The following is a 23,376-nucleotide window of genomic DNA, read 5'->3' on the forward strand; positions in this document are numbered from 1 at the left end:
ATCAATGTCTATATCATTTGCATAATTACGTGGCATTCAGCAGACAAACAAATGTGCAACGTTTGCAATTCTGGACGAACATTGACCAAATGCAGTTAACTGCATTTACACTTGTGAAGGTTAAGGAATACTGCTAGTGAAGTTTCTCTGCATTTCAGAACATTCTTCTGTCGGAGTATTGTTGTCGCAAGAATTAAGATATCTCCCTGCTGAAATGTTGCTACACAGGCTGCACGTATACATACAAAACAGCAATAATCAGGGAGAGAGCAGATCTACGTATCGCAGGGTTATGAGTTCGATCGTCGGGTGAGGCGTATGGTCTCCACTATGATAAAAGACTTCGAGTCTGACATAATTTGTCCTCCAACTTTGATTCATGTGGAGAAGTTGGCACATACGGAAAACGGGTTACTACGGGTACCTAATCTCTGACTGCCCACCCAAACACAACTGAAACACAGTTGAAAGCGGCGCTAAACCCAAAAAGCCAACATCAGGGTTCTTGCTCTAATGTTGATTAAGACCATTTGAAGTCAAATTCCTTTAAGCAAATGATACATTTGTTTTAACGTCAATATGAACAGTAAATACTTAGTGTCTGCGTATTGCATCTTTTTGCAAACATTCCAATGGGTGATCGTCATGTTACATTCAGCCTGGCGTTGACCGCAAACTGCTGTTATAAGGACACTGACTACAAATGAGATTTCTTGCCAAAAACTAACTAAATGAAAATAATATATGAAGGAAACAAGGACATCGTAATAACAATTGGGATGTAAAAATGATTATTTGATTACGAGCAACTCCATTCCCGGGGCGCAACCCAACATTTTGTTCAAGTACATGTAATATTCATGGCTGTTTACACCTGTTTGATAATTAGCAGCGTCACATTTCCAGAAAGAAGGCACAAGAGTTAGAAAATTTGCCTTTTTCATGATCCATACTTTTTTGACAGTTCGAGTTTTGGTGATAACAGGGCTGATTTTAAATTAATAATCTGGTAATTCACACAATGTCATAATTATTATGATCTTTATTCATTTTTGTGTTGAATAGCAGTTTGCATTTTTCGAAAACAATCTTAAATGTGTCATTATTTACAAAAACAAAAACCCACCTACCTCGATATTGTATACTTTGATGCGCAACACCCATGACACCAGCACCGGACGTCGCGAAAGCGTATTCACAACGGGAATTGGGTTGCGCGTTTACTACCCGTGTAAATTTCTATATTGAGAAAATTGTGTCTTTCGGGTAAATATGGCGGTTTTTATTGATAAGTCGTCACCCTAGGGCCGATATTTTGCCAAGTAGATGAGTTTTTCTTTTACCTTGGAAGCAGTGCATGCCTCGATCACTATATTTATATCCTCCCGACAATTTACCCTGAATCCGTACCTGGCGCCGTAAAAAAAAGTTATTGAACGCTTTATACGGAAATAGACAGTTGAAGTTCTGCTAAAGTCGACTTTTCAAACGATTAATGTAAAAGCAGTAATAGTTCGACCAATGCTTTAGAACTATTAGGCCTACTTAATAGACATTTACGGATTAAGTCTACGTGGACTGTGGACACCTAAGGCGATAGATTTTTCAAAGGGACCGTCTCAACATAGTTTAATTATATTATGCGCGATATGAAAAAGAGTTTATAACGGCAATAGGGTTTGAGTTATTATATCATCACTATGATTGAATTTTTACAGAATTATGCCCCTTTCTAATTTAGCTGGATAACATGGTTAAAGTTTTTGATAAAGTCAAATATCTCTGTTACTATCAAAGTTATTGACTTGAAACTTAAAATAATTATTTACTATCGAAGTCCATATCAGGAAAAACAATCTGCGTTGCTCTGATTTGAATTTTGATAGAATTATGCCCCTTTTTAACTTAGAATTTTTGGTTAAATTTTTAGATAAAGTCAAATATCTCTGTTACTATCAAAGCTATTGACCTGAAACTTAAAATACTTATTTACTATCAAAGTCTACACCGGGAGAAACAATCCCTATAACTCTGATTGAATTTTGACAGAGTTATGCCCCCTTTTAAATTAGAATTTTTGGTTAAAGTTTTTGATAAAGTGAAATGTCTCTGTTACTATCAAAGCTATTGACTTTAAACTTAAAATAGTTATTTACTATCGAAGTCTACACCGGGAAAACAATCCCCATAACTGTGATTTGAATTTTGACAGAGTTATGTACCTTTTTAACTTAGAATTTTTTGTAAAAGTTTTTGATACTTTTTTTTTTTATTTAACGACGCACCGACACATGATAGGTCATCTGGCGACTTTCCAGCTTTAATGGTGCAGGTGCCTCTGCGTGCATTATTTCATCACGAGCGGGCACCTGGGTAGAACCACCGACCTTCCGTAAGTCAGCTGGATGGCTTCCTCACATGAAGAATTCAACGCCCCGAGTGAGGCTCGAACCCACATCGATGAGGGGCAAGTGATTTAAGTCAGCAACCTTAACCACTCGGCCACGGAGGCCCCCAAAGGTTTTGATAAAGTCAAATATCAGAGGATGGGAGCAAAATTTAAAGAACTTTACTGTTGAAGTTCTCAGGAAAATGACAACAAAGGGAAGAAATTCCCCGAAAAACTCTTAGTCCACTAAAATTATTAACAGGTACAGATGTGTCAAAATACACCTTAACTTTGCAGGTACCATCCATGTTGTACCAAAGAAAAGTGGTCTCGGTTTTTACCTACGGCTAATAATAAAAAAGTTACAAAATAACCTATTTCTAGTAACATAAAAGGGAAGTAATTCAATAAAAAATATTGTAAGTGAACAAAAAAAAAAAGAATCTGCCAAATAAAAACAAGAGCACCGCAATGCAAAGCAACATAAACACAAAACAAAGTCATGTGACCTTTAACCTCTAAGTGTGACCTTTACCTTGAAGCGAGCTATGTGCTCTGCACGTCGTCTCAATGTGGTGAACATTTGTGCCAAGTTTTTTTTAAATCCTTCAAGCAGTTTAAGAGTTACACATCGCACTCGAAACAAAGTTATATGACCTTTGACCCCTAAGACGTACACACAGACAGACAGACGGTCAGACGAACACCAAAATACGTTCCTTCGGGCGTATAATAACAACAAAGGAATGGAGACGCAAGATATTACGTTTTCTACAGTTTTCACAATGTTTTACCTGCTGACCTACATTTTGATCCCAGCTAACCCAGTTAAGATTTATTTTCATTTCGGACGACGACGACGATGGAATACGGATACATTGCGAACAGATAAGCTCACCTTTTCAACTTTGTCGCAGATGCGCAGCTGATAATATTGAAGAACCTTTCGGGAAAGTGTTATGACGCTAGATCAAATACTTTTTGCGATATGCATAACAAAATACCTCTCTGGCGAACAGACAGACGGACAGACAAATCCAAATCTTATCCTGTGCGGTAACATAATAAGCCATACCTTACCATCATTATTGGAATGTTTTCCTACCACACATAAATTAAAATTATCATGTTGAGACGGTCCCCTTGAAAAATCGATCGTCTTAGGAGTTCACAGTCCACGTAGACTTAATTCGTAAATGTCTAATACGACTGCATAGCACAAGTGCAAGAACCTTTCATTGCCGATTTTGTTGTTTTCAACACAATTAGTATAGATCTAGTCCAAATAATGGGACGTTTTGGGACAGCGAGATAACGTCCCGCATCCCGATAAGCCGAAGTACTGTATCACGCTATGTACAGCGAAGATTCGCAAGTAGGCCCACTACGTAAGTGGATGCGTCTACACAACATAGCTGAATACACATACCGATGTTACATGCACTAGAATTTTACGCAGTTTATAAGAATAGAGTGCTAAGCAGTGAGACAGGTGCATAGAAATATGGAAGAATTAAAATTAGGACAAATGCTTGGTGCGGCTTGTGGCTTTATGATTTTACTTCTAATTGTCATGATTGTTGTCGTTTTGCTTACGATTTTTGTGCAGATAATTATCTGGCTTAGTAAGATTATTTTGAAGATAGGATGGAACGTGCTAGATTGTGTACTTTTTGTCTTTGGTATGTATACATTCTTTTTTTGATTCCAAATTAAAGCGCATAGTTTGTGTAATTTTAGTGTATTTTCAGTTTAGAATGTTATTTTTGAATACTATATTGTCTGTGACCTTTTAGACACATTGAACATAGAACTTTAGTTCGACATTGAGGGTTCTACTGATTGGAGGTACTCATTTTTGGTTCTTAAGGTTGTTATCCCGTCTTTGAATTTGTATAAGGACTTTTACTGTTTTTCATAAAAAATGTACCAAAACTGTTCAAAAGAAGTAAGATCCACAATTACCTCTCCCCTCTTCCTCTGTACCTTTTAATGTGTCTGTCCATTTTATATCATAGAAACCCAGTAAGCATTAAATATCAGGCCGATACTGGACCGATATGGTTTTCAGTGCATGTATTGGTCTGATATCAGTTTTGTAAAGGTGAAGTAATATCTATCCGTTATTGTGTAGTGGTCAACGTTTGTTGGGTATCTACCCTCTCTCTCCTCACGACAATCATTAAACAAACAACACAGCTCGCAAGCCAGTATGGGGCCTATATGGGGCTATATCTGGGCAAATGTACCATACGGGTCCCATATAGGACCCAATTTGTATGTATTTGCCCACATCGGACCCATGTGGGACCCATATACAGTGTCTCAGCGATGTGATACACCAATATATTTATTTTATGTTAATAAGTGGTGTCACTAGTGTAGAAGTCGTTTGTGAATGTTTTCTTCGAATGTTTGTACATTTTCTTTGGTCTCAAAAGAAACATGTTTCCCGGAATGGTCTCATCTTGGTCCAATATTGTAAGTATTTGTCCACATCGGACCCGTATGTGACCCATATACAATGTCTGAGTGTGTTTTCAATAGACTAAGTATAAACAATCGTTTTTGTATGTTTTCTACAAATTTTAATACATTTCTTTGGTCTCAAAAATACGTTAAGGGTCCTATATGGGTCCCATATTTCCTTTCGTGACTGTTCGGGCAGTGTATGTCTATTTATTTCACACCTATATATTTTTAACCAATTGGATGCTTTTCTTTCTATCATGTGAAAATACAATAGAAGCCAGTTTTGTACTGTGTGATTTAAACGCATTCAAATGTATATACAGAAACATCCGAAATACACAATCCACAAACTCCATGGATTCCAGTCCCCAAAATCCATATTATTTTCATATTGGATGGGACAACTCTTCCGGAGTTTGGAATTACTTATATAACGACAGTAGTAAAATTGTTTTTAAAAATGCGATAACTTTCTTATTTTTGAACGAAACATTTAAGTGTAAGCACTTAATTTCTTAGTTAGAACGTTTCCTAATCCAGTGATAATGGTTTCGGTTAAAAATTTCACGAAAAGTTGTTTTCGATTTTTTGGCACTGAGAGAAAGTGTTATCTTAAGGAGGTAGGTTACCTTCATATTTGTATGTGCGCATGTCCAACCGGAAGCTAACGTGACGATTTACGACGACGTTTACGACAAATTAAATGTGTTTGTATATTCATTCTCCTGAAAACAAATCATGAACCTGCCTCCGATCTGATACTTTATGGTTTAATAATGCAGAAATAACGAAACAATTGCCGCAGAAACGCTTCAAAACAATGTTGCCTTAAAATGACGTCATTGACGTCATGGCGTTACGTGTCAGTTACCGCGCAAAATTAATAGCTTTTATCTTGAAAGTACGTAATTCTGTGCATTTTCTTTATTTTAACTATCTTCAAATAACAAATATTTGCTGAAATATTTGTTATGAATCTTTTGCTCTGAATAATCATCAATATTTTGCTTCTTTTATGTAGTTATATTGAAACGTTATGCGGACTCTAAGAAAATGGATGATGGTAACCAATGTTATTTGGAATATAGTTGGATGAAAGGTTACTTGTAACGGCCATTTTCAGATAAAAAATCTAGCAGTTTGATTTGTAATACCTATTTTTCAGGTTCCGTTGATAATTTGTTACTTATATACTAAAAATAAGATCTAAAACTGTTGAAATTTCAGTAGAAAAATGTGGTTCCTTCAATTTAATTGATGTTACCATGGAAACGAAGTCCGTGACCTATGTATCTAAATGTAAAATTCAAAAGTGTTGTCACTGGTTTATTTAAGAAACACAACTTCGGCTTTTTATTTTCATTTCAACAATATCCATTAGAATAATATCAGCATGCTGAACGATTTTTCCATGAAAAATGCCAGGCGAGGGGTACTGCCGTATGTATTCTAAGCTGTGAAATTTGTTTGAATCAACGCAAATAACAAGAAAATATAACTTACGTTAGAAATAATATGTTTTAAAGCTACATTAACTAGAAAGATAATCTTATTCAATATTTGTTTATAAGAAATTACGACAAAAAGCAAGATATAAGCTATTTCAAACATCTCTGTTGCCATGGTTACTGTAAACTTTAAGAAAAATAGGGTACCATGTAAAGTGCATGGTATTTTGCTTATAATATTTCCCAAATATTCCATGTTAGTCATTAACAGAATGCCACTTAAGCCGTCGGAAACCCCTATTTTTATACATAGTTGTTTAAAAATGAGAGAAAATGCGTTACCATGGAAACACGAGCCCCGCGACACATGCATTTAAAGCTTATATTAGAAAGCTAACGTGCATACTAGTAAAATTATCGATTATGCAGACTTCTACGGATATCAATGAAACTAAAATACACTGAAAAGTGTTAAATATCCGTATTTTCCTTCTTCTTTTAATATGAAATACCTTTAGAGGGGCATGTTCTTCAAACCTAGATAAAAATTGAATTTGAAGGGACAGAGACAAACGAAATTGAGATTGTAGCAGGTAAAACTTCATATTACACGAAATACAAACAAATGTTGCGGTTAAACTAACTTGAATTTACCCTTGTAACAAGGTAACCTACCTCCTTAAATTAATGTGCGTTGTTGTTAGTGAGTTAAAATGCATGAAATTTCGTTTTTTACATCTCTCTTTTTTTATGGTGTGAATACTCTCCCACGCATCGGTCGAATATTACAATACATTTCCATATCTCCGTGTAACGGTAGTGGATATTCAACGCTGGTAAAGGAGCGTATGGTGTGAAATAAAAAGTAACTTAACAGTGTTAAGTACAATACTGAATTCAACTGGACTCGTACACAGCAGTAGGCCCAATAGCCAATACATCTATCCTTTTTATGGTGTGAAATAAAGTGTTGAGTACAATACTGAATTCGATAGGACTCGTACACAGCAGTAATAACCCATATTTGGACTCGGTATTCGCCTCGTCTAAATATGGATTATTACTGATGTGTACTCGTCCAATAAAATTCAGTATTGTACTCAATAATGTTAAACAACCTCATTATATTTGAGTTTTTTTTGTATGTATGGAAAAAAACTGGAACCACTGTCTAATTAACCGTCGCATGATCATAAGAGGCGACAACTTGGTTTTGCTTTATCTCTGTGATTCCAGCAGGTATAAAACTTTTTTTAACTAAATCATGTTTTAATTTTGATATACACGTGAAACCAAAAGTTTTAGTCTTGTTTGGCGCTATAACCTGTACCGTGTTGGTGCACCGTAAAACCCAGAAATAATAGGTATACTCAATACAACTATGATTTTTCAGTGACATATCAGGAAAACTGAAGCGTGATGAATAACATCTTTTTACTTTTTCAGGTCATGACGAATGTGCTGAATCGAGACTGATCTGTGATGTATGTAAGCTAAGAAATGACCAAATCGTCCGATACTGCCACGAGTGTAAATTGTATGTTTGTTCCCGATGCTACAGAATACACCAACAGTTCAGTTCGTGTAGGGATCATCAAACATTCACCTGCAAAGAAAAAGGCATAGGGCATACAGATGTTCCTTTATCACGCAAACATTTAGAAGAAGATAGTGTGAGAGAAGTAGAAGATCCTAAGGTCGGAATGCATACGGTTTCAATAACGAAACTACAAAGAGCGATTACGCTATGCGTTTGTAAAAACGTATGGAAATCTAAAGTGCATTTTGTGAATATAGAAGCGAATAAACCTGAATATGTGCTACAATCTCATCTCACTCAGTTAGGGAACTGGAACTTTTGTAATTTTCTAACTGTTCTTCCAAATTCCGGTTGTTTCTTTATTGCAATCTCCGGAAACGCCATACATTTCATAGCCGCGAATGTTCCATTGCTGGAAAAACTGAAACATTTTCAAAAGATAATTTCTTACCAATTTTCCAAAATAAGGTACCAATTGACAACGTGTGCTTATCCACCTAAGATAGAAATTAAAGAAAATGTTTACAAAGGTTCAAGTATGCCAACTCTATTCACAGAATTCAATGACGGAGTAGCCGTGTTAGCTATGAAAAACAATAGGAAATTCAGATTAGTTCCTAATTGGTCTATAACATTTTATACATACGAAGGAAAATTTATTCGCAAGTGCTTTTTGAAGAGATCAAGCGAAGGCGAACTTCTTTTCCAGAACCCTGTGTGCATGAAGTCCACCTTAAAAAACACATTAATCATTTGCGATTCCAGCGAATCAGATAAACTTGTTTTTGAAGTTGATGTAGATGGTAACATTTTGTTAGAAGTAAATTTGAAAGGAAAAGTAACAGAATCTATAACAGCTGTTACAACTGATGGAGAAGGTAACATCTATGTTTCCGGGCAACGTGAAGTGCTACAGATATCTGAGAATGGTCAGAAAATTAGAGAAATGCTATCTAATAGAAGATATATGGATTACAGATACATTTCGGATTTATGCTTTTCGGAGAACACTGATAAGCTTTATGTTCTAGTGGCACATAACAGACAGTTCACTCTGGTGTCATTCAGATTTATATATCTGCCATGAAAAGTCGCACTTTCAAACAAGTGGTTGTGGTTTTTGTGGTTTGATTTTGTATAATATTAGTTTATATCAGCTTTTGATTGTTTTATATACTTCAACTCTAAACAATGGATTGTGGTCTAGTGGTTAAGGTGTCAACCGCTCAACCTTAAGGTCTAGGGTTCGGGCCCCCCTGGGGTCACGATCACGACTTTATATATGACAATAGTACTGGTTTTTCTTCCAGTGGATCAAATAAGCTTGAAGCTTTCATCACAATCGAGCTCAAATAAATTAGTATAAACTAAACTAAAGAAGTGAAGTGCGAAGGTTACTGATAGCACCAAATGGCTAGTTTGTAAGATATACGAAAGCAAGGAGATTAAAGTTCTGATGCTATTGATTAGATCCTTGGCTGGGCTGTAAAAATGACAAGTATAGAGTAACCTTATTTTATTCACAATAGATGTTTGCCTCAGTAAGACGGAGTGATCGCATGCAATTTATAAACTTCAACCTTAAAGATTAATGTCACATTCAGGGGACAAAGTCATTTTATTATTATTATTATACCAGATTTATATAACGCCCTTTTCATGATCAAGTTCACGTTCAAATGCTCTTTACATAGTTCAAAGCAGCCACACAGGGCACATAATTCATCCTCTACTAGTACAGACACAGAGCGATCTGACCAGAGGGACAGAGTGAGACAAAGCCCCCACGACAGATAGATCAGAAATCAGATACAGGCTTGTCCGGCTAACTTAGCCTAGGTCGTTGCGAATAGACAGCCTGGTTCTTTAACGTGCCCAGTGTATAGCACTGATACACGCAAGGATTGCCTGGGTTCCTGACCAGTACACCTTTAGTTGGGTGGGAAACACTGAAAAGCGTTTCTGAAGATTCCCGAGTAGCTGCCGGGGATCGAACCCCCGACCTCAGGATTGGAAGGCCAGTGTGCAAACCACTGAGCTATACGTCCCCCTTTAGAGCTTGTACGGGTCATGTCTTTGACATGCATTGGGTAATCTCACTTTTATTCTGCATAGATGTTTACCTTAGTAAGACTGAGTGTCCCGTGCAAAATTCAGGTCTCTATCTTAATGACCAAGGTTTCACTTGGGGGGTGGGGAGGGGTGGGGTTGTCAAAGGCCATTTTATAGCTTTTCTAAGTCATAACTTTGACATACATGGAGCAATATTTTAGTATCTCTACTAGTAATATCTACACAACAGAACTGAATGTTGCTTGCCATGATAATACCAACTAAATGATGTAAGGGCCATAATTATGCCTCCTAGCCATTTGTTTTCAGCCAAGTTCTATTAGCGATTGTTGGTTTAAACAATATTTATTTCCAAATATGCATTTCATACAAACATATATTAAGCATTGAGAAGTAAGCTAAAAGCTTATACTGAAACCTCTTTCCTGTAGCTGTTGTGAGCGAGCTAGTATCTCAGAAACTGTACACTATAAGTCAATGATAGTTTATACTTCTCTTTGTCATCATTATTCAATAGTATGACCTATGTTTTATAACTCTAGATGCCATGTTCAAAAAATTATCTACCTTTTTTAGCTCACCTGAGCAATGCTCAGGTGAGTTTTTCTGATCGCTCGATGTCCGGCGTCCGTCGTCTGTCGTCCGTCTGTCGTCCATCAACATTTAGCTTGTGTATGCGATAGAGGCTGTATTTTTTCAACTGATCTTCATGAAATTCGGTCAGAATGATTACCTTGATGAAGTCTAGGTCGAGTTCGAAAATGGGTTACCTGGGGTAAAAAAAAACTATGTCACTAGATCAAATCAAGGAAAAACCTTGTGTAATGCGATAGAGGCTGTATTTTTCAATTGATCTTCATGAATTTTTGTCAGAATAAATTATCTTGATGATTTCTAGGCTGACTTTGAAAATGGGTCATCTGGAGACAAAAACTAGGTCACTAGGTCAAATCAAGGAAAAACCTTGTGTATGCGATAGAGGCTATATTTTTCAATTGATCTTCATGAATATTGGTCAGAATAGCCTTAATGAAATCTAGGCCAAGTTTGAAAATGGGTCATCTAGGGTCAAAAACTAGGTCACTAAGTTAAATCAAAGAATTGTTTTATTAGGTTTTATTATGGGTTATCTGGGGTCATGAAGTAGGTCACTAGGTCAAATCAAAGAAAAACCTTGTGTATGCGATAGAGGCTGTATTTTTCAATTGATCCTTATGAAATTTGGTCAGAATGATTGCTTTGATGAAATCTAGGCCAAGTTCAAATATGGGTCATTTGGGGTTAAAAACTAGGTCACTAGGTCAAATCAAAGAAAAACCTTGTGTATGCGATAGAAGCTGTATTTTTCAATTAATCTTCATGAAATTTGGTCGGAATGATTGCCTTGATAAAATCTAGGTCAAGTTCGAATATGGGCCATCTGGGGTAAAAAACTTGGTCACTAGGTCAAATAAAATAACACCTTGTATATGCTATAGAGGCTGTGTTTTTCAATTGATCTTCATAAAATTATGTCAGAATGATTGCCTTGATGAAATCTAGGTCGAGTTTGAATATGGGTCATCTGGAGTCAAAAAGTAGGTCATAGGTCAAATCAAAGAAAAACCTTGTGTACGCAATAGAGGCTGTATTTTTCAATTGATCTTCATGAAATTTGGTCAGAATGAATGCCTTGATAAAATCTAGGTCAAGTTTGAATATGGGTCATCTGGGGTCAAATACTAGGTCACTAGATCATATCTAAGAAAATACTTGTTTAAATTCAAGAGACCACATTTTTGGTCCAATCTTAAGGTTTAGGAGTATATCACCAAAACACAGAAATATTTTATAAACGAATAACATCGTTACCAATATTTTACTTAACCATTACATGTTCTGCCGTACTGTCCCGTACTGAAAATATTATGAAAAAGTTGTCCCCCTTTGAAAACGAATGCCATTTGTAAAGAAATAAAAGTAAACAATTGCTGAAAACTGTGTTCCACTTAATTATGTGAAATTTCAACACTCGCATGCGATTGCAAATGAATCAAAACTAACATGTGTAACAGTTCTTTGAAAATGGTGAATTTTGAAGGCGTTTGACTGCCCGGAAGGGGGTCCCATTTAGGCAGTCTTTTTTTCGGAATTCAATGTTTATATTATTATACTGACACTTGTTTGTTTGTTTTTGTAATGATAGCGTGTATATTACTTATATTACTCTACAAAACAAGTGTCAGTATACTGATATAAGCATTGAATTCCGAAAAAAGAACTGTTGAAACAGGCCCCACTTCCAGACAGTCAAGCGCTTTTAAAAACTCACCATTTTCAGGGAACTGTTACACATGTTTGTTTTGATGCATTTGTAATAGCGTGCGAGTGTTGAAATTTCACATAACTAGGTGGAACACAGTTTTCAGCGATTGTTTATTTTTATTTCTTTACAAATGGCATTCATTTTCAAAGGGGAACAACTTTTTCAGAATATTTTCAGTACGGGACAGTACGGCAGAACATGTAATGGTCAGGTAAAATATTGGTAACGATGTTGTTCGTTTATAAAATATTTCTGTGTTTTGGTGATATACTCCTAAAACTTAATTAAAATTGGCTAGAATATTTGTTTCCATGAAATGTTATGGTGTGTTTCTCAGGTGAGCGACCTAGGGCCATCTTGGCCCTCTTGTATATCAATACATTGCAAGTTTCTGATTCTTTTGTCTTTCTTGAATATATTTTGTTATTCACTGGTGTGAAGAACAGGTTGGAATATAGAAATAATGTTCATACATCCATGTGTCTGTCCCTCTGTCCTTCACACAAATTTAAATAAATTTATTTTATTACTCTTATTTACTTGTGTAATTTGATATTATTGTTATATTGTTATATGTTAATGATATAACGAAACTAGTGTCTTTGTTGTAGACCCTAGGAAAACAGACAGAGTTATGGGGTTTCATGAATGTTGGAGAAAACACATTGCCTTTGTAGTGTGAGCAGGATTTTTATTGTTGCATTTAGTGTGCTAGTTATTAACTGATCATGACCCATATGCGAAATTGACCTCCAAGTTTTGGTATATGGAATGAAATGCATTGTATACACAAGGTTGTGCTTAAAAATTTCAGACTTACTTAGTTATTCATCCGAAATGAGTTTCAAACTTAGTTTAGATGTTATCAGATAAATGCCTAATCAAGAATCTGGGTTCTATATGATACTTTCAAGTTAAATGATGAGGAAGGACTAAGATGTAAAGTAATGAAAAACAGCAAGCATCATTTTATCCCGCCTAGGGGCGTGAAACAATTAAAAAGGAACAAGAAATTATAACCCAAGTGTTATATGTTGACGATTACGTTGGTGTATTTACTTAGAGTGTATTGTTCTTATTGTTGTTTTCTTCCCTGCCTCCTTAGGAGAACAGCTTCTGCATACGCAGCAATGAATATTGACTGAACAGTTCACCACGATAAACACCACTATTATACAGTCAAATACCGATCAACTAGTCTTTTGGAAGGGCAAACGGTCAATATTGTGCAGTCAGCCACCTCTCAAGAAAGACCATTGTTCTGATATTGCTAAAGGTCAGCCTGTAAGAAACCTACATTGAAAAAATAGAGCAAGGGTACTTTAAAATGCTAGTCACCTTGGTACAAAGGCCAGTTTTTTGCCTTATTAGGTGACATTTGTAAAAGGTTTGACTATAATTATGCATATCAAACATTGAACACATATAATCTACTTAACTTAAAAAATAATCAGAGTATAAAACTAAAAATGTAAGATACTGTTTATGGATGTTTGTTCCAGACGTACGTACTGTGTAATAAGTTAAGTGATGATTACCGAAAGAGGAATGGGCATAGCCATGCCTACATTATTGTTTTGATTTTGGGTTTAACGTCTCACTGACACAATTATAAGGTCATATGGCGACTTTCCAGCATTGATGGTGGAGGAAGACCCCAGGTGCCCCTCTATGCATTATTTCAATAGAGCACCTGGGTAGAACCACCGACCTTCCGTAAGCCAGCTGGATGGCTTCCAGCTGGATGGCTTCCTCACATGAAGAATTCCGAGTGAGGCTCGAACACACGTCGGTGAGAGGCAAGTGAATTCAAGTCAGCGACCGTAACCTATTAGCAACTGAGGCCCCTATTTTCTAGTGAAACTTATTTTTATCTCGTTTGTGTTGTTTAATCTGATGCCATCATTTTGGGCCAGATCAGACATTAAAAATAAAAAATTGAAATTTTGCAAATCGAAAGGAAAAACTCGTCATTTACGACATACACTGCACTCACAAAAAGCCATCACAAATATTCCGCGCCTGTGGGCACGGGGAATTAACACTCACCATGCAAGAAAAAATGTTTATTTATTTGTGTACACTGACATTATTTACTACATCACCTCCCAAATCTCTTAGAAACCATCACCAGGCTCACACTTTACTCCCTCTCTTCCATTTTACTTAGTTTCGGTTACTAGTGTTTCTGGATATTATTTAATGCTCTCCACCTACGTACTTTCTTTTTAACCTTCAGTTTCTAGTGATTCTCGATACTGTTTCGACAAAACGAACAAGTAAAGTAAAGGAACATATTGAGGATTGGCCTTGAAACGGTCTGATGGACAAGCATCACTGGGAAGTTTTCACCAGTTAATGTAGCACCAGTCCCCGCTATTACAGGACGGTGTAAATATTAGTTATGCCCGCTAGTTTAATCCCTTGCACACAATGCATGATAAAATGTAAAACACAAAATTGTTAATTTGTACCAAAAGCAAGTCTTAAGAACTATATACACATGTATTCAAAGACTTCGAAAAAGGTCCAGAACTTCAAGAGACAATACCGTTACACGTCTGACGAAATGGACCGGACGGCAAGTATTTCAGTAGCGATAGCATTTTATAGCTGTCTGTCACAATGTTATCCACCTGTTCAGTCAGTCTGAGATACAAGGAGTTTAAAACCGCAGCGTCCAACTGTAAATTTTTCTGTAAGATGAAACATCAGTTATAAGTCATATGGCAGCATTTCAGATTTTGTTGGCGGAGGAAAACCCCAGGTGCCCCTCCGGACATTACAAGCGGGCATCTAGGTAAAACCACAGACCTTCCGTAGGGCAGCTTGATGTCTTCCTTACATGAAGAATACTACACTCCAAGCGAAGCTTTAAGCTCACAACGTTGAGATGCAGGTGATTCGAAGTCAGCAGTTTTCATCGCTCGGCCAAGATACCACAAACAAAGATAGTACATGGGTGTACCGCATGCTGGTTATGCTATCTAGACGTTACAAAGTCAGCGGAATTAACTTAATACAAAGCTTTTAACGTTAACCTGTCGCAGTAGGATAAAACTTCGAGATGACCTTTTATTCGGGTGGTATTTTGACAAATTCATCAGATAAAAAAGAACATTAACACCGATACAAGATGTACACCGGATTAAGTGTTACGGGACATCTAAAAAAATCAAGTGCTTTAACATGGTTTAAGAGTGTCGCAACGACTTTATTCATTTATTTACACCAAAATGGTGGTTATTTCTTATTCCGCATATGTCATCGCTTTGTTTCTAAAAGTTTCAGATTGACGTGTACACGTATATTGATCCCCAGAGCATTTGAGTGATGTTAGATATGAATAGGAAGTCGTTTTAAACCCAGACTTGCATCAAAGATAAAGGTTAAAAAATTCAAACATTACTGTATAGCTTGACTGTAATAAAAAGGCGGCATTATAAGGAAGAGCATTAATATTTTAGTGCCAGCTATGTGTTATTTGATGATGTTTGTAACTCGAAATTTTGAGTTACGTACCTGTCTAACTCACAAATATTGGTCTAGCAATTTCTTTTTCTTCAAAAATCCCCTTTCCACACAAATGTACGGTTTTTAACGATATACATAAATTAAAATTTCTTCATTTGAATAATGTATAAACAGTACAATTGTGTGAAAAAGGGGATTTTGGAAGAAAAAAAAGTTTACGCTAGACCAGTGCCTGTAAACTAACTCCATATTTCAAAGAGTTTGACCCACCTTACTCGAAATTTCTTGTTACTAGCTCGACATTTCGAATTAAGTAACTTGAAAATTGGATTTACCAATATTTAGTATTCAAAATTTGGACTAAACCATCATATGATTAAAACTGGATTGCTATAACGGGTATAGCGGGTTCGATCTCCAGATTTCGCAAAGACAGCGATTAATATCACTTATGATGTAACTATAGTCGTACTTTTTATGCGGAAGCCGTACGTTTGATCAACCGACAGTCTGTATTTTCTCTTTTAGAAGTCACATAACCGACCGACCGATCGACCGACATTTGCAAGGCTGTATAGGGCTCTAATCCATGTCCAATATTCGTATCACGCGTCGATCGTATTTCAATTCCATACTTGTCATACTGTTTTGAAATTTTCGAAATTACTTTTTCAGATATGAGGGAAGTGGAATGATGATTCCCATATCTCTGTATTTATTTATTCTCTGCTACCATTATTTTTGAATGGGTCTGGTTCTTGCCGTTTCGTTATTTCGTTCTGTCACAGCGACGTCATGGCACCCCTCGAAATGTCGCCTCGCCGAATGTCGCCCCGACAAATATCCCCCCACCACCGGACGTCGCCTACCGAAAGTCGCTCCGCTAAATATGCCCCGCTGAATGTCGCCACGCCGAGTGTCGGCCCGCCAAACGTCATTATGGTACTCCGCGGAATGTCATCCCGCCAAATGTCTCCCCACAGAACGTCGCACTACACAACGTCACTCCGCCTGACTTTCGGGCTTCTGTTTTGCATCGCACTAGCAGTATTATTGAGGAAGTAAACACAGATTTTTTTTAACGACTGTTTAAATAACTGCCGGTATAAGATCTTCCGCCCGAACGCACACACGCACGTATGCGTATTGCTCTCTATCTATATTCCAAGAAGAAAATATTGTAATTTAAGGTCGTAAGGTGGGATGTGTAGGGAAGGGGCGATAGGGATAAGAGTGAGCAATATTCACTAGTAATATTTCATAAGGGAATTACAAATATTCCATCGATATATTTAAATCTTAACATCTTTTATCTCCAATTTAATTGATATGCCATTCCGGAAAGCGGAAACACGACATTTGGAGGGGGCGACATTCAGCGGGGCGACGGTTTTTTGTGATGTGGGCTTTCTATTCGGCGGGCACCATAACCAAGTTTGTCGTTTTGTCGCTGCGACAGAATGAAATAACGACATGGCACAAATCAGCAACCATATTTATGTCGTTTTTATGTTCTGATATTCCTTTCTAGTAAGTCAACATATCAATAAAGTTAGGCAAAATTTTGAATTTCGAAAGTAGAAATTTCGAGTAATTAGTTTAAATTTTGATTAACAAAGAAATTTCTAGATTATCGAAATTTCAATTAAGTAAGTCTAAAGTATCTCGGACTTAGATTAAATGAGTCGAAGTTTCGAGTTTGCTCTTCAGTAGGATCACCGATTTCCCGAATACAAACTATGTTTTGGTCTCTCTTGAGTACGCAACTAAGATAGAAAGAATACAACTTGCTTCGAAAGCCAGAAGCTTGTACAAAATATATTTGAAAATGTGAATTATTTCAGTAGCCTTATCATTGTCAAATAGGAGAGAAGAACTTACATTACGATGAGATCAAGTTAATTGATTTCGATTTACAAATATAATTATGAATCGTTATAGGTCGATAATAACACCAAAAAATAAAAGTTCATTAAACAAACGGTTGCTCTGATATGTACGGTGGTATGTTTAGGACATATGTCATTTATTTTTAAGATTAAATTATTTTGTGCAGACGACATCTTATCTAGAGCGATCAACATCTTATCTCGTGCGCACGACATCTAATCTCGAGCGATCAACATATTATCTTGAGCGATCAACATATTATCTCGAGCGATCAACATACCTCGAACGATCAACATCTTATTTCGTGCGCACGACATCTTATCTTGAGCGATCAACATCTTATCTCGAGCGATCAACATATTATCTTGAGCGATCAACACATTATCTCGAGCGATCAAGATCTTATCTTGAGCGATCAACATATTATCTCGAGCGATCAACATCGTATCTTGAGCGATCAACATATTCTCGAGCGATCAACATCTTATCTTGAGCGATCAACATATTATCTCGAGCGATCAACATATTATCTCGAGCGATCAACATCTTATCTCGAGCGATCAACATCTTATTTCGTGCGCACGACATCTTATCTTGAGCGATCAACATCTTATCTCGAGCGATCAACAGATTATCTTGAGCGATCAACATCTTTTCTCGAGCGATCAACATCTTATCTCGAGCAATCAACATATTATCTCGAGCGCACGACATCTTATTTATATGTATTAAGGCCCTTTGTGTGTGCATTTAGGTGATCAGTAAAACATACGCTCAACATATTATCTTGAGCGACCAACATCTTATCTTGTGCGATCAACATCTTATCTTGAGCGCACGACATCTTATTTATATATATTAAGGCCCTTTGTGTGTGCATTTAGGTGATCAGTAAAACATACGGACAATTTGTTAATTAGGGTCCCGCCTATTCCGCTGTTATTTAAACTTCCCACAAGTACATGTACAAGTTTATCACATCAGTTGGGAGAGCGATGCATATAATTGGTCATCTTATCTTCAAAATCAAATGAACATAACCAATGATGCATACTGCATGTTAGAACAGCAAAACATTTCAGTTCGACTGATAAATTCGCGCAGAAAAGTTGCATGTATGAATAAAGGGAAAACAAGGAAAATTGTTTAATATATGGGCGAAGCATGGAAGACCTGGAAGGACAATTGATTTCCGTACTTCCCACTTGTTCTTTTGCACTTCTCACTTCCAACTTCTTGACTTCCTACTTCCTACTTCTAACTTCCTGACTTCTGACTTCTAACTTCCACACTTCTGACTTTCAACTTCCTGAATTTCGACTTCTGATTTCAAACTTCCACACTTCTTACTTCCTCCTTCTAACTTCCGCACTTCTTAATTCTAACTTTCGCACTTCTAACTTCCCACTTCCTGACTTTCGACTTCTGATTTCCAACTTCCACAATTCTTACTTCTGACTTTTTGACTTCTTACTTCCCTCTTCTAACTTCCGCACTTCTGACTTCTAGCTTCCGCACTTCTGACTTCTAACTTCCTACTTCTAACTTCCTGACTTCTGACTTCTAACTTCCACACTTCTGACTTTCAACTTCCTGAATTTCGACTTCTGATTTCAAACTTCCACACTTCTTACTTTCGACTTCTTGACTTCTTACTTCCCTCTTCTAACTATCGCACTTCTGACTTCTAACTTCCACACTTCTGACTTCTAACTTCCTGACTTCCGACTTCAAACTTCCGTACTTCTGACTGCCAACTTTTCTTTTTTGGAAGTTGGAAGTAAGAAGTGCTAAAGTCAAAAGTATGAAGTCAAGAAGTTGGAAGTCAGAAGCGAGGAAGTTAAAAGTCAAGAAGTTGGAAGTGAGAAGTGCAAAAGTTAGGTCAGAAGTGGGAAGTACGGAAATCAATTGTCCCTCCAGGGCTTCCATAACTGCCCGCCGTTACATGACTGAAATACTGTTGAAAAATGGCGTTAAACCCAAAGCAAACAAACTAATCTTGGTAGGACATTGTAGAGTGAAACTTACTTTACATTCCACACCAATATTAGATAATGTGCTTGCAATTCCTTTGTTGAGCTCACTGAAGTCACGAAAGAATTTCTATTGTTTTGGTAAAACAAAAAGCTGTACAAATAAATGTATTTATACTTCTTTGAATAAATGTACCAAATCCCGATATTAGGATATGTTCTTTTCTGGTGGGCAAAGGAAAACATTTGGTTGAATCATAACATAACGATTTAAAACAGAATACTTTTTTTATCATTCACTAGAAATTCAAAACGTGATACTACCTTAGCATAGATATGGGTTCAAAAATAAAAGGCAGTGATATATAAACTTCAGCTGTAATTTGAGCATGATTTCCTCGCGGTGCCTGCCCAAGGTATAAAGGCTTAATAAATTAGCTAAACAGTTTAGCAGACCTATCTACATATAGTCAGTAACTTCTTTCGAATTATTTTCTATACTGCTACCAGTAAACGTGTTTGGGTATTATTATAAGAAACATATAAAAAAAACAGAAATGTAGACAATTTTTGAGAAAATCTGTTGAAGATTTTTTTCATAAATCAGTTATTTTTTGCATTTAATTTCGTCAGATTAATCAATATAGCTACCCATTTCAACATTTAACAAAATTGCAAATACTGGCAAAATATGTTTTATTTTTTGGTAAAAACATTATACATACCAATTACGTTATGTATTCTACATTACATGGTCAGTGGATAATTCATTATAATTGTATGACAAATAGAATAATAACTTTAAAACACGATTCATTTTTCTAACATTTTACTGAAACGGTAAAAAACTGTTTTACAGAACATAGTTATCACAGACATACATTTTGTCAGATTTTATTTTGCATATTAAAATGTGTCTATTTAAAAAAATCTCTGTTTTACACTTTTGTCTAAATATCTTACTTTGAAGTTTAACTGTTGAAGGCAAAATAATGTTTCAATATAGGAAAATACATTTAAATACAGATATTATTACTTCACTTTATGAATAATCCAAAATTGGAATTTAGAAGCAATGCATGTTGGGACAAAAACAAATGCTGTTTGGTAACGTAGTTCACCATTCTATAGTTTGCAGCCTATAAATGTGACGTTGCCGTTGATTAATGTTACATTATTTCTCATAACCCAAGCCAATGTTTCAATATAGTAAAATACATTTAAATACAGGTATTATGACTTCACTTTATGAATAATCCAAAATTGGAATTTAGAAGAAGCAAAATCTGCAATACATGTTGGGACAAAAACAAATGCTGTTTGGCAACGTAGTTCACCATTCTATAGTCGGCAGCCTATAAATGTGACGTTGCCGTTGATTTATGTTACATAATTTTTCATAACCAAAGCCAAATGCTTTCTTGACAATTTTATATTGCAATACAGTAATTTTATACATCTTATATTTTCACAAAATTCTTATTTTACAGTATTTTAAGAGACGTGGATTATGAAATTTATGAATTCACTTAATTTGAGTAGCTGTGGTGTAAAGAATCCTGTCATATTTATTCAAAATAGACATATAGTCACAACAGTTAAAATGACTAGGGATCACAATAAAATCAGGAATTATGAGGGCAAAGCTAATGCTGACTATATCACTTGTAAGAACGGTGTAGCCATCATTTATGTATAAGGATTTCAGTTGATCATCTGTGTGCTAAGTGCTGATTTACGCTTAATATTACAAACAAAAGTAGTCACAGTTAACGTAAAGAAATGTGAACTAGATGTAACTAAATTAAAAGAACAAGGAACGAAAAGGACATGGAACTTATGCCGACTAGTACATGTATTTTGTAACGTTGTTCACAAAAATGCTTGTTTTTTACTAAGAACTACATCATTGCTTGTGATAGAAATACAAGTTAAGCATGTGACATAATGTTTAAGGCTATGAATAAACAATGCACCGCCATTTTCTGAAATGATGAAACAATTCTGATCACAAATAAATTTATGTGAACTACGTTACCATTTTGTGAACTACGCTATCATTCCAGCATGCTTTCCCTGTATTATACCTATGTTTGCATTTAATGTAGCTGTAACACACCGCAGAGTCATCATATAACCACCAGAAATTGTAGAAAGCTAATAAATATCTTTTTTTAACTTACTTGAACTGTTACGAAACGACGACTGGTTAAAATCTGATTGTTTGTGTTACTTTTATTTGATGAAATCACACATAGGACGCACTATCCTTGTTAACACATCCTTGTCTACCGTGAAGTGTAGTCAGTGCCCATATGTATCTGGTCCTAGGATTAAATATTAGACATTTGCTAATTTGATAGTAACGTAGATCACAGAATTAGGTTAAGTCTGTCTGACTTAATAAACATGATGCACAGTAAAACTTACTTGTTTTAATATAATACTGTTTACTAAATTAGATATATATGCAGTGAGAAATAGGCATGCCTTTTTTTATTGCATATAGCAGTAATGTATGGTAACGTAGTTCACAAAATAATAAAAAATTAACGGGGTATCTATTTTAAGGGGATGTTTTGAAAATTTATCAAGACATATGAACGAAATAATTTCATGCTGTACCTTTTCTATGTTTGACTGTCTTCGAGACTGATTATAGTATATATCTATATACGCATTGATTTTAAATGGTCAGCTCAAAATGGTAACGTAGTTCACAGAGATTTCTTTGACAAGACAATATCACTAAAATGTTTTTATGTTACTAAACAGGCTTAAATGTTTTTGCTAAGTTGTTTTTGTACATATCACGTGTACAATGACATGCAAAAACTGCATACAATAGCATCTTTCTGGCAGAGTTTGTAGACCAAAGTAAGCTACCCAGAGTTTTGACAGGGTATTTTTGCCAATACCGGACCCTAATACGTACCGAAATATTATAAAAGTACCATTCTCAGTGGCCAAATATTTTTTAAAAAGTAGATAATGACTATAACCTTAAATCAAAGCAATCGTGTCATACCCTTTACTTTTAAGTATGGAAGATTATGCTCGAAACGGCAGTTTACGTAATTGTCCACTTTTTGAGTCGGCTAAAGGCTGAAAGCCTTTTGACGAGTCCTTGCTATCCAACGATTCTCTAAATGGACCAAATAACACAGTGAAGGGATGTAGTTCCATTAGATTTCTCAAACTTCAAACAGTTCACTGCATGAATGAAGTTAAGTTTTGTCAATTCCCTTTGCTATGACCAATATACGATGTAATCTGTCATATTTATGACTTGTAATTGTGCAATTCTCGAATGTAACTCATTAAGCATAAATGTGCATTTTAAGAATTGCGCAGGCTTACAAAGCTTGGGTAACATCCAGCGAAAGACAAAAAATAGTTCCAGCAGGGCTCCAGATAAGATGCGTATTAGCGTAAATTACGTATAGAAATAATGCAAATACGCATGTCTAATAATTTCTAAGCGTATAAAAACGTATATAAAATTACAGAAACGCACACAATGCTTTTTTAAAAACAAAATCTGAATCGTCTGGATGCGTTAGGTAACATAGCCGATCAGCCTTAATTCTCCCACATTGAACGTAAACACGCATCGTATGATTTCTATAAACTTTGCGTGGGTTGAATTTTGCAGTCAGTAAACGGATAAATTATGGGAAGAAGAAGCTCTTACTGGTTTGTTTAGTTACTACTGATATTAAAAATGATTTTAATTCTTATTTTTCGAGAAATAAAGAAATCGGCGAAACATTAAATTGTATTTTCTTGTAGTTTTTGAAATCGAAAGTAGA

The 23,376-nt window shown here is 35.9% G+C and overlaps 1 protein-coding gene across 1 annotated transcript; it reads left to right on the forward strand.

The window, feature by feature from the left end:
* The first annotated feature begins 3,821 nt into the window (after window positions 1-3,821).
* Window positions 3,822-9,008, forward strand: LOC123542848 (uncharacterized). The gene is made up of 2 exons (XM_053530935.1): window positions 3,822-4,071; window positions 7,756-9,008. Exons 1-2 carry the CDS (start codon window positions 3,894-3,896, stop codon window positions 8,934-8,936), a joined length of 1,359 nt encoding a protein of 452 aa, XP_053386910.1. The 5' UTR covers window positions 3,822-3,893; the 3' UTR covers window positions 8,937-9,008.
* Window positions 9,009-23,376: the final 14,368 nt, after the last annotated feature.

Source organism: Mercenaria mercenaria, chromosome 19, assembly GCF_021730395.1.
Source record: "Mercenaria mercenaria strain notata chromosome 19, MADL_Memer_1, whole genome shotgun sequence".
Lineage (NCBI taxonomy): Eukaryota > Metazoa > Mollusca > Bivalvia > Venerida > Veneridae > Mercenaria > Mercenaria mercenaria.

Coding starts and splice junctions, on each gene's coding strand:
- LOC123542848 (XM_053530935.1), top strand. CDS start 3,894: ATGGAAGAATTAAAATTAGGACAAATGCTTGGTGCGGCTTGTGGCTTT. Junction 4,072..7,755: donor TTGTGTACTTTTTGTCTTTG/GTATGTATACAT, acceptor TTACTTTTTCAG/GTCATGACGAATGTGCTGAA.